Source organism: Sus scrofa, chromosome 2, assembly GCF_000003025.6.
Source record: "Sus scrofa isolate TJ Tabasco breed Duroc chromosome 2, Sscrofa11.1, whole genome shotgun sequence".
Taxonomy (NCBI): Eukaryota; Metazoa; Chordata; class Mammalia; order Artiodactyla; family Suidae; genus Sus; species Sus scrofa.
The window spans coordinates 103,600,472-103,612,880 of record NC_010444.4 but is presented as its reverse complement, the minus strand read 5'-3'; the positions used below and the strand labels follow the sequence as shown (position 1 = coordinate 103,612,880).

At 40.0% G+C, this 12,409-nt stretch overlaps 1 protein-coding gene across 1 annotated transcript in view; it reads right to left on the bottom strand.

Moving 5' to 3' along the window:
- Positions 1-12,409, bottom strand: part of LNPEP (leucyl and cystinyl aminopeptidase) — a 91,224-nt gene that overhangs the window by 46,709 nt on the left and 32,106 nt on the right. The window contains 3 exon segments of the mRNA NM_001105291.1: positions 1,895-2,026; positions 3,324-3,462; positions 6,861-7,701. Coding sequence (NP_001098761.1) covers positions 1,895-2,026; positions 3,324-3,462; positions 6,861-7,701 — 1,112 coding nt within the window.

Below are 12,409 nucleotides of genomic sequence, written 5' to 3'. Positions count from 1 at the left end.
TAACCTATGAGCTTCATGAACTTAGATATTCTATTTTCTTCCCAGATTTGGTAAGCTCTCAGCCAGTATTTAAGTAAGCTTCTGCCCTTTCTTCCCTAAGTTCTCCCTCTAGAACCCCAATAATTCACAGATTGTTTCTTCTGATGGTATCCCTCAAATCATGTGGGCTTTCTTCACTCTTTTTCATCCTTTTTTTCCTTTGTTCTCATCTAACCAAACAATATAAAATTTCTTGTCTTCTAACTTGCAAATTCTTTTTCATGTTTGATCTACTCTGCTGATGATGCTCTGTACTGCATTTTTCATTTTATTCACTGTATTTTTCAAACACAGAATTTGTTTCTTTTTTATGGTATTTCTATGTCTTTGTTACACTTCTCATTTTGTTCAGGTATTATTTCTTGATTTAATTAAATTGTCTTTCTGTGTTTTCTTGGAGCTCATAGTTTCCTTAGAACAGCTATCAATTTTGAATTCTTTATAGGGTAAATGGCAGATTTCCATGTCCTTCATAATGGTTCCTAGAAGATTACTGGATCCTTTGGTGGTATCACGTTTCCTTGAAAAATTTTTTTTTTTTTTTTTTTGCTTTTTAGGGCCACACCCATGGCACATGGAGGTTCTCAAGTTAGGGGCCCAATCGGAGCTATAGCTGCCAGCCTACACCACAGCCACAGCCACATCAGATCTGAGCCACATCTGTGACCTAACACCACAGTTTACAGCAACACCAGATCCTTAACCCACTGAGCAAGGCCAGGGATCAAACCCACAATCTCGTGGTTCCTAGTCAGATTCATTTCCTTTGTGCCATGATATGGGAACTCCAATGTTTCCTTGATTTTTAATGTTCTTTGAATTGTTGCATTGCTGTCTTCACATCTGAAGCAGCAGTCACATTCTCCAGTCATTACTGACTGCTCTCTCCAAGGCATCCAAACTCATATTTTCTGCTCCAACAGCATGCTGGAACTTTTTGGCTGGAAATATGGACTTCCACTAAGGATCTCTTGTCCAAGCATGACTGTCTATGACAGTGTTTTTCAAAGGTCCCCAGACTGCAGCCCCAGGGGCTAGAATAATTTCATGGTCTATTACAGGGTCCCTGGCCAGGACAAAGGTATGTATGCTTAGTACTTGATGCATGAGTTGGCAAGACTCCACTCAGGTTCTTTATCATATAGTGTTGTATCCCACAACTTCCACGAAGGATCTTTGTTCCACATGAATCTTTGTCCATGTAGAGATGCCAAATTATTGTTGTTGGGGCAGGGAAGTAGTATAGAGAGGGGCAAGAATGAAGGACATCTTATTTAGTCGTGATGTTGTCATCCAATTTTAATTAATTCATATCTAAATAGTCACATAAAGCAAGCGATCACCACACTGTACAGCACAATTTTAGAGGATTTATTATACATAAATCATCTTACTGAAATTCTCTTATAGGATTCAGCAGGTTAAGAACCCAACTAGCATCCATGAGAATGTGGATTCGATCCCTAGCCTTGCTCAGTGGGTTAAGGAACTGGCATTGCTACAAGCTGCAGCAGAGTTTGCAGATGTGGCTCGGATCTAGCACTGCTGTGGCTGTGGCTGGCAGCTGCAGCTGCGAGCCCTGGGAACTTCCATATGTGCAGGCGTGGCACTAAAAATTAAAAAATTCTCTTATAAAAGTAAAATTCAAAGAAACAAAAATTGTTGATTCTTTTAGGTATTCAATTAGTAACAGTAAATAACAACTAAGCGAAAAGTATCATTTCTGGTATAAAATGTCAAGAGTTGTTATCCAAAAGCTTGTTTGCTTTCAAAAAGCAGTTATCAGAAATCATGAAAGAATTCTTCTCAATCTCCTGTGAAACAGGTTTTCAAGACAATTACCACAACAACATACCAGAGTTCCATTTACGTCCTGACTCAGGTTCTTCAACTCCCCGACAATGAAAGCAACCAGGTAAGTGCTCATCTTCACACTCTCAAAAAACTCATCCTGAACAAGTCCATCTTCCGTAATGACTGATAACTTCTATAAGCAAAAGGGAAAACAACAATTCTATAACCATGGGAATAAGTGTCAATGACAAATAAACTGAGAAACTGAAAATTCAAATAGGAAATAAGTAGTGAAGATGTTAGCATAGTTTAGTCTCTCTGCACAAGTTTCTAAACGGCATGGTCCTCAGACTCAGTCTGTTCCACCATTCTTCATCATGAGGACATACTAAGTAGAGTAAGAATCCTTAGGAAGTTTTAGTCACAAAAAACATGGCTTTAAGTAAATGTAAGTTAGGTACAGTGGCTCTGTTTTGCCCCTTGAAAACACCACCCAAACCCAAATCCTTCCTTATGACCAAGAATACTTCACTATATTGCTACAAATACATTTACACAGGAGGAGCTACAGCTGGTTAATCCCTCCAAATTACCTGAAATGGCTTCAGAAGGTATGCTGTTGATGATCACAAGAAGGCTTGGTGGGACCAAAGGGGTAAGACACTAGAGAAATCTGCAGTAGACCCAAGATGAGGAAATGTGGGCCCCCTTGCAGGATTTTCTGACCATGAATTGAAAATATGCCTTGAGATACTAGGCAAGTAAGTATTCCAGCTCTCTGAGAGAAAGATAAAGTGAAGAGTACAGCTAGGAGTGGAGCTGTTGAAGTGACATCCATGCTCAAGGACAGACCATGTCCTCTCCTCCCCACAAGGGCTGTCTCCATATTCTGTCAGATGTGGCTGCTCCTGCCCCCAAACACATGGGTTCTCAGAGGCTCCTGTCAGTCAGGAGCTCTCAGGTGTAACAAAGGGACCCCTAAGTTCTGTCAAGCATAAAAACAATTCAGCCTGGTTTCACCCTCACTGCTTCCCATGCAGAGCTCACATCCAAGAAAGACGTCCCTGCTCTTGTTAAACCTCCAGGTTACAATACTCATTTTTCAATAACCAATAAAACACCAAGGTCAGTCACGATCGAATAGTATCAAATATCACTATTTAGATAGCAGATTCACCGTGTCTCAGGAAATATCACTGTGCTCTTTAGGAGTTCAGAGTATTAACATTTGTGGAACCTTAGTACAGAGCACACACTTCCTATTTCCTGCCCATACATTCCACATCCAGTCTTTCTCTTTCCTCAAGTACACCCCAGGCTGAATTCCCAACTGATTCCAATACATATTTTAACTTTCATTTGAGCAGTTTAAGAAAGACTGAGAATATCTTTGATTCTAATCATTCTCAACAGTACGGCAAAGAAGAATTCAAGTGTTCAAAACAAAGAGATCCACTCAAAGATTTTACATTCGAGGAACAAAACAGTACCTTAGGCATATTTGATAAAGCAGTGTATTGCTCATCCCTTACGATCCTGATGATAAATGTGGCTTTAAATGCTGGTTCATCAAAACAAGGAAAAGCAGATCTTGCTGCCAAGGGTTCAAACTGAGTTGCTGCAAAGTACCTAAAACAAATGCAAAGCCATCCAATAGTTATTGAGCACCTACTATTCAAAGCACTGCTAAGTTCTAGGGATACTAAGATAAGTATCATGAAATCACAGTTAATAAAGGATATGCTATCGACCAGGGGAGGCAGAGGTTATACAACGGACAGAAATTTGTCAAGCTGCAAATCATGTCCTAACAGTGAGAACAAAGCTGTGGAAACAAAGGATAGAAAACAATTTCTGCCGAGAGGTAGAGACACTGTAAGGAAACTGGTGCCAAAATATGAAGAGGGCCTTAAAAAATGAGGAATATTTGAAAAGATATAGAAGGGAAGGGAGTACACTCTAGAAAGATAGGAAGCACAAGGAAAGACAGGGCAGTGCATGTTCAGGGACTGGGGGTGGCTGTCCAATGCGGCTGATGATTAAGCCACCAAAGAGAGGCTACAGTGGGCCAGTGAGGTCGTCAAAAAGTTTCTGATAAAAGATCAGTATGAGAGGTGGTCATCCATTGCCATTAATTATCTGTACACAATATGGCTTGATAACACTCAACTGCAAAATCACAATTTGCACTTTCATGAAGACTGAAAGAACTAGGTGTCCTAGAGTATTCTGGTTTCCTTTACTCTCTTCAGAAATGAATTACAAAACTTTCCTCTCCCTCCTATAGCACAGTGACAACACTTGAGACTTTATAAGTCCTCAATTAAAGGTGGGGGAAAAAGCATGAAGATGAGAAATGCAGATCTTCAATTATGCAGAGAAATAAAACAGACCTGCATTTGGGAAAACATCTAAACATGGCCACAGAGTAATCAGAACAAGTGTGGCCCTGGTGTGCACGTATCAGGTACCAGTCAATATGGTACAGATACAGCAACCGCTTTGGACATGACAGGCTCAAGTGATTAGGGCTTAGTTTCCACTTTTAAAAGACAAGTAGAAAAGAGTGGTGAGATTTAAAGTCAGAAGACCCCACTTCTGCAATTTAACAGTCATATGACTTCAGGCAAATCAATGACCTACATCTAATTTCTTTATTTGTTAAATGAGGCGGGAATATATCCCTTAATTACTTTATCTGCCTGCGTTGAATTACAGTTTTCAGACATCTTGAAAGGTGTAAATAATCTTCTAAACTTTTATCTTGCATCAATGCATACAATCATGCGGGGCATTCATTTTACTGAACCAAGTAGGTTAATGGATTTATATATTACTTAATAGCAAGGTTTCACAGACTAATTTATTTTTATAGATTTTAAAAGTACCACTTTAAAAAAATATTCCACTTTTAATTTAAGAATCTGTCTTCCATTTTTCTAGCCTGTTCCACAACTCAATCCAGCCCACAGCAAGAGTCGACAAGTGAATATATCCAAAACCAACTCGTTCTACCATGCATTTATTCTTCCCATTATACACAGGCAGGTACAAAAGAATCCAAGGGCAATAATCTGATTGGAAGAGATGACTAGGGGACTTGACTTCAAGGTTTGTTTGCATACCAAGAACATCGTTTTTGATGTATACCCTATAAGCCCTCCAGATGATGGACATTATTGAAAAGTAAAGCCAAGAAGCCCCAATCTACCATTGCAATTATAAATTTATTTTTCATATCAGATCTCATGGCAAGAGCCAACATGCCATTTATTTTAAAAGTATTACATTAAGGGGAAAAAGAAAAATTACTTATCTGAATAGGACTGCAGATCTTCCTTTGTCTCTTTCTCTACTCTAGAAGCATGGAAAATCTTAGGATAGATTTAAAATATTCATTCCTATTTTTCTCTTTCTCTTTTTTTTTTTTTGTCCTTTTTAGGACCACACCTGTGGTCTATGGAGGTTCCCAGGCTGGGGGTCTAATCGGAGCTGTTGCTGCTGGCCTATGTCAGAGCCACAGCAACACCAGATCCGAGCCGTGTCTGTGACCTACACCACAGCTCACGGCAACGCTGGATCCTCAACCCACGGAGTGAGGCCATAGACGGAACCCGCAACCCCATGGTTCCTAGTTGGATTCGTTTCCACTGTGCCACGATGGGAACTCCCCTATTTTTCTCAATACACCAATATACACTAGCCAAATGGCCATCATCAGTAATTCACATACTGGCTTACAAAGGAATATGAGAGAATGCTCCAATGCATTAAGACGATCTGACAAGGGCTTTGTACACGTAAGAGAACTGACAGGATTGCTACTTAATAACCCATATGAACTGTGCACTGCATCTTTCCAGAAATCCAACTTGTATCTATGAATGCTAAGACTTAAGTACAAAATACATAGCCTAAATAGGGAGTTGAATTATGTTTTTAAGTCACTTTTTGAAATTAAGTTTCTCCTAGATTTCTTTTTTTTAAAATTTCCATCAGACAGCATTCCCATCACGGCTCAGTGCTAACGAACCTAACTAGGATCCATGAGTAAGCAGGTTTGATCCCTGACCTCAGTCAGTAGGTCGAGGATCTGGTGTTGCCACAAGCTGTGGTGTAGGTCACAGACGTGTCTCAGATCCCATGTTGCTGTGGCTGTGCCGTAGGCTGGCAGCTGTAGCTGTGATTAGACTCCTAGCCTGGGGAATTCCTTATGCTATGGGTGTGACCCTAAAAAGCAATGAAATAAAATAAAATTTGCATCAGAAATCCAAAACAGAGAGTTCCCATTGTGGCGCAGCAGAAATGAATCCGACTAGTATCCATGAGGATGTGGGTTTGATCTCTGGCCTTGCTCAGTGTGTCGGGATCCAGGGATGTGGTGGCTATGGTGTTAGGCACGCAGCTGTAGCTCCTATTTGACTCCTACTCTGGGAACTTTCATATGCTGCTAGTGCGGCCTAAAAAGCAAAAATAATAATAATAAAATAAAATAAAGAAATTCAAAACAGAGTGGCATTAAAAAAACCCCAGGAAATAATAGGGATACTAAGATGATATATGTATGTATACACTACTTCATACTTTCTCTATTTCAATAAGCACCTCCTAAAGTTTTACATAATACAAAATTAAGTCTTAAAAAATAATCCCTATTTTTGTTTACTCTGCTTCCCACAGAGATCTTGCAAGGTGGATAGAAAACTGGATTCATTTAATAATATCTGAAAAGCTCGAGATAACTTGATTTTTTGTGATAGACAATGTAACTGATATAATCTTTATCCATTTCCTTCCGTCAGCATGTTCCTAGCCCCACCATGACATACGTTATATATGATACATGCTCAAGGCTTGGGCTAAGAGAGAAATAGTGTACTCTTTCAAGATACCATTCCACTACTTTTCACATAACCTCTTAAATTTAAAAAGAATTGCAGTTACTGTCTCTGGTGTGGGCAAAGGGATCCATACCACAGAAATCGTCACAAAGCAAAGAAGAAGAATCATTTAGGAGGGCTACATACTTTTTCTGATTATTTTCATCTGTGTAGGAGATGCCATAAAACCCATAGTAAGAACTAGATATATTGGACGAATACTCTATCTTCAAGGTGTAATTGTGTCCTTCAAGAAGGGCCTCGGGGGCAACAATGGCAATCTGTTCATGAAATGGATATTCCAGGACCTCGACCTGTTTTTCTTGGCTTGAAACTGCTGACACAAAGGTCACTCTTGAAATATTATGGCCTGTGCTGTGAAGAATGATATTCCATGTGGCCTGAAGAGCTTGAAGTGAAATCGTCACAGAACCCTTGAATGTCATCGAGGTTAGGTTTGGGTGGAGGTTAAGTTCATAGCGTACTGGCATGATGGCAGTGGGAAGCCTGACTTGTGCCCATGGAAACAACTTCCCATTTGTTGCAAGTGGCTGAATTAGTCCCAGTGATTGGTTTTTTTTATGGCAGCCTTCTTTGGTAAAGGTACATCTGGGCAGTAGATAAATCACCATGATTACAGAAACGGCAACCACAATGACAAAAGCACAGACCACCATGGTCCTCACAGAGGGTACTGAACAAGTCCCATCTGAGTTCTGCCTGTAACCAGTTGCACTGTTCCGAAGGCCTGAGCTTCTGTTCATGAAGGACATGCCCAGCAGCTTCGCAGAAGACTCATAATCTTCTTCGTCCTCATCCATCTCATGCTCACCAAGGCCCCGCACCAGCAGTCGTGAACCCCGGGGCTCATACTCTACCTCATCAGGCTCTAGAGGATGTAAACAAGGCTCTTTGGCTAAATCCACCACATCTGGTTCTTCCTCAAACATGCTGTTTTCAATCATATTCCTGGGGAGCTGAAGCCGATCTAAAAAACCAAAACATAAGGACCAGGCTCAGAGTTATAAATAATAATAATAATAATAATAATAATAATAAAATGTCTATTAGCAAGACCACATTTAACCTAAGAATTTTCCTTTTTAATCACTAAGACTTATTTCCATCCCAGAGCCACTGAATTAAATAAGACACATAATTTTCTTGGATCACCTATTAAAAACTCAAGCAAAGATAAGAGTATATCATGTCATGAAACAAGAAAGCTGAATAAACAGGCTAGTATTAAAAAATGCAGCTGAGATTAAATACTAGTTTCCTTAATATACTCCTTAATAACAACCTGGGCACTTGTCCTGAGCTTCAGGGGACCCTGCTTGGCAGGTCTCTGGCTGGGCTGGGCTGTGTTGATCCCACACAGAGTGAGGAGACTTACTCACAGTCCACGTCCCTCTTCTGCAGTCTGGGCACCAGAACCCTCAGAATTCCTGCCTAAAAGTCTCAAGACTCCTTCTAGGATCTTGATAGGTCTCTTCTCTGAGTCCCAGCTCCCTAGGGAGGACGGCACCTAGAATTCCCATTTACAGTCTTAAATGATGGCTAAGCAACAGCCTGGGTTACTTCTTCCCCTGTGGAAAAGGGATGTTCCTGTCCCACAGCAAACTACAAGTGGCTAATTACGTAGGGAATTTCCATAATCAAGAAATAATAAGAGTTTCTGCTGTGGTGCAGTAGGTTAGGAATCTGGCTGCAGTGGCTTGGGTTGCTGCAGAGGCATAGGTTCTATCCTAGCCTGGAGCAGCCAGTTAAAGGACCCAGCATTGCTGCAGTGGCTGCAGAGGTCACAACCCTGGCTTGGATTCAATCCCTGACCTGGGAACTTCCATATGCCCTGGGTGTGGCCACTTAAAAAATATTAATAAAAAATAAGACAAAAGAACTATAAAAATCCAATGAAAGTACAATCTAACCTGTCTTTTCATGCATTCATAAGTACCACAGATTCCCCTCTGTAATAACCATATCATACACCATGAGTGTAAATGGATTTGGGGCAGGGTAGTGGTTTTTAAAGCAACAACAAAAAACCTGGACTCTCCAACTTGCCAAGAATCACCAAGAAAAAAAAAAGACTCCAAAAGCAGAGGGGGAGTTCCCATCATGGAACAGTGGTTAACGAATCTGACTAGGAACCATGAGGTTGCAGGTTTGACCCCTGGCCTTGCTCAGTGGGTTAAGGATCCGCCATTGCCATGAGCTGTGGTGTAGGTCACAGACGCAGCTCAGATCCTGCATTGCTGTGGCTATGGTGTAGGCCGGCAGCTATAGCTCCGATTAGACCCCTAGCCTAGAAACCTCCATATGCCATGAGTGTGGCTCTTAAAAGAAAAAAAAAAAAAAAGCAGAGGAGTAAATAATCATGTATAGATCAATAATTCTTAGGGCTAGGTCTAAAGTTTGATAACTGAAACCCCCATTAACCTTTCCCTACAAGGTACTTTATACATACAACTTCTAAGCCTCATAATAATCCTGTAAAATGGCAAGAACATAACAATTTCAGACATGAGAAAACAAACAAAAAAAATAACCAGGAGTTAATTTTTCTTCACAAAGTCAGTTATTTAGTCATAAAATTGATACCAGAGCTCAGGTCTAAAAATCCGATTCCAAATTTTAGATTCTCTCCATTATTATATTGCATCCCCCTACTCGACTAACTCAAAAGGATGAAAGCTGGTACCTCAATTATTTCTTTTGTACTTGGCAATAAAGTTGCTCAGAGTATTATTTCACCATGAGCAGGGGAAAACCTACATAAAATTAATACCTAGCTTAACAGAAATGCTATGTGTTTAGTGCCTCAATAAATACTAAGTAAACAGTGGCAACACATAACCCATGAAACAAAGTACCACTAAGCAGTACGATAGACTTTAGCATCTTACTACTCTCATTGTGGGCTACAGACCAGAGTATCTGCATCATACAGCTGCTTTTTAGAAGGGCAGATTCTCAAGGCCCTTGCCTGAATTTGAATTTTGACAAATCCTCAGGAGATTTATGCACACGTAGTGTGAGAAGCACTGGTCCAAGCCTTCCATGGTTAGGTCCCGGGCAGCACTGGGCAATGCATTCCTGCGTATGCTCTGCCACCCCACACTGCTCACTATTCTGAGACAAGCCAGGCTGCTCTTCTATGTCATCTTCCACAGGTCTATTCTCCTCTCTGTTCCCTTTGCATGCAAGGTCCTCATTTCTCCCACCCCGTCCACCTGGTGAACACTTGTGATTCCGTAACTCATCTTAACTTGCTATAGTGCAAATTAATAAAAGTTATTTTCTTTTTGTTTCCCCTTTCTCTTTATTGCCTTTCAGAAAGTACACTTTCATGTCACATCCTCCCACTCCTTTCTGCTTTGGCGAGCACAGAGACTCCAATGAGTTTGCCTTTTCCTACCTCCTCTCCATCTAAAATTCATAAAAGCTATGCTGCTTTACAAGTTTTCTTTGAAGAAAACTTTTAATCACTTCCTGGGTGTATGGGTTTGGCAATATGCCATTTATCCATCTCCTATGAATGCTAGCTTTGGGAATTTAATCTCCTAAACATCCTATAGTGCCCCACCCTCTTGTGACATAATTTTGTTTTGTTTTGATAGTTAATTATGTTTGGGGGTCATATACTTCATTAATAGGGCAAATTCTGTTGTAATTAAACTTAAAACTTTTTTTTTGAACACTTAGTGGTTAGAACTTTTCTGTGGTAGTTTTTAAGTATCTGGCACAGTGCTGTAGATTAGTTGCTTAACTTGCTTTTTCATTTTAAAACATCTGAAAGGCCTTTCTGACTTTTTTTACCTCATATGGGAAGGTTATGTTCTCTTAGCCATTTGCCCACTGTTCTATTCCATGTCAGAGCTGATAGACAACTACGGGGTCTCAGCAGTATGGTTTTATTTAATAAATTTCTAAAGTAACTCTAGGTATACACTCAGCTTAATATTAGGAGCATTCCCATACCTGAATTCTACCCCTTCAAACTTTGTTTCTCTGTTTTTGATTCCTCAGCTGTGCCCTTTTAAAGCCAAGAGGTATTCTACAGTCTGACCATTTTAGCATCTCCTGTCTGCACTTCATTAATTTCCAATCTTCTGACTAGGGTTTAGTCAGATGCCTACCAACATGCAAGTAACTTAATTATTTATCACCTAGTCAGGTTGATACCTATGTAGAACTTTAATTTTTCAGAAATGGAGCACACATCTGCTGTATTGTGCTGCACATAAGAAGCAAACTTTCATACATGTGTACAATCATATCAAGTAAAAAATATCAACCAGGGGAAAACGCTTTTTTACAAGTAGTTCATGAAGACTGTACCTCAAGTCTATTTAAGAAATTTTGCTTTGGATTCTTAAGTGAGTACACTTTGATCTCACCATTAAATTTTAATGCAACATATGACTACCCTTTGCTCTAAAGGGATTTATTTGCATTGAAAGAAGGGATTCTAAAGAAACAGGAAATTTTCTAAAACCTCTTAAATCCACACATACAAGCTAACTATAAGCCCAAAGCAAAGAATGTCCTAGTTGAAATATTTCAGTTTTAAATAACATAGGCCCATGTGGTTATAATCTAAGAAAACTGAAGACATTTCTTTTCATCACATATTATGAACTGGTTCTCCTTGATGTTGTCTGGGGACCAGTGCCAAGCTGTAAACTGTTCGCTACCTGTCTGGACAGGATACAAGTAGAAAAATGGTATTTAAAAACCTTTATAGCAAATTGACAGTGATGTTATATCTATTAAATTTAATAATTTTTAAAATGGAGCTAATGTTTTTGTTGTTGTTGTTTGTTTGTTTGTTTTGTCTTTTTGCTTTTCTAAGGCCGCTCCCTCGGCATATGGAGATTCCCAGGCTAGGGGTCTAATCGGAGCTACAGCTGCTGGCCTAACACAGCCACAGCCACAGCAACTTGGGATCCAAGCCGTGTCTGCAACCTACACCACAGCTCACGGCAACGCCAGATCCTAAACCCACAGAGCGAGGCCAGGTATTGAAGCCTGCAACCTCATCATTCCTAGTCAGATTCGTTAACCACTGAGCCATGGCGGGAACTCCCTTACATGCCTTTTTTCATTTCAGTTTTCCAATGATTCAGTTTTTATATGCTACAAAATGTCTGCAACAGATTTAAAATTAAAAAACAAGGAACCTAATTATTCAGCTCAGAAAAATGAGAAGCAATGGTAATCCAGGTCGATAAAAAGGTAACAATTACGATGGCAGCAGTGAAAGTGAAAAGGAGGGAATGATTACAAGTCACACTAAAGAGTGAGAATTCACTGGAACCGATGCTTTGTTGGGCTGGACGGCCTGTAGCATGGAGAGAGAGGGAAGTGTGTCAATTCCCTATGCATATTCTGGCTTGGATAACTGGAAGAAGGAATGCCATTCCCTGAGATAAGAATATAGGTTTCACATTCTCCCCCTTGTTTTGTGGGGGTGGGGGCTGAGAATGGTGTTATGAGATGGCATTTGATATAAGACGTGATATATTTACTGTACCTGTCAGACAGGCAGGTGGAGATGTTTGATTAATAGCACACTATTAAAAGCCTAACTTTAGACAGAGGTTCAAATCCTGGCTCTTCCACTGACTTCTTGCTCTCAAACAGATTATCAAACACCCCTTAGCTTCAATTTCTTCATCTACGAACATGGA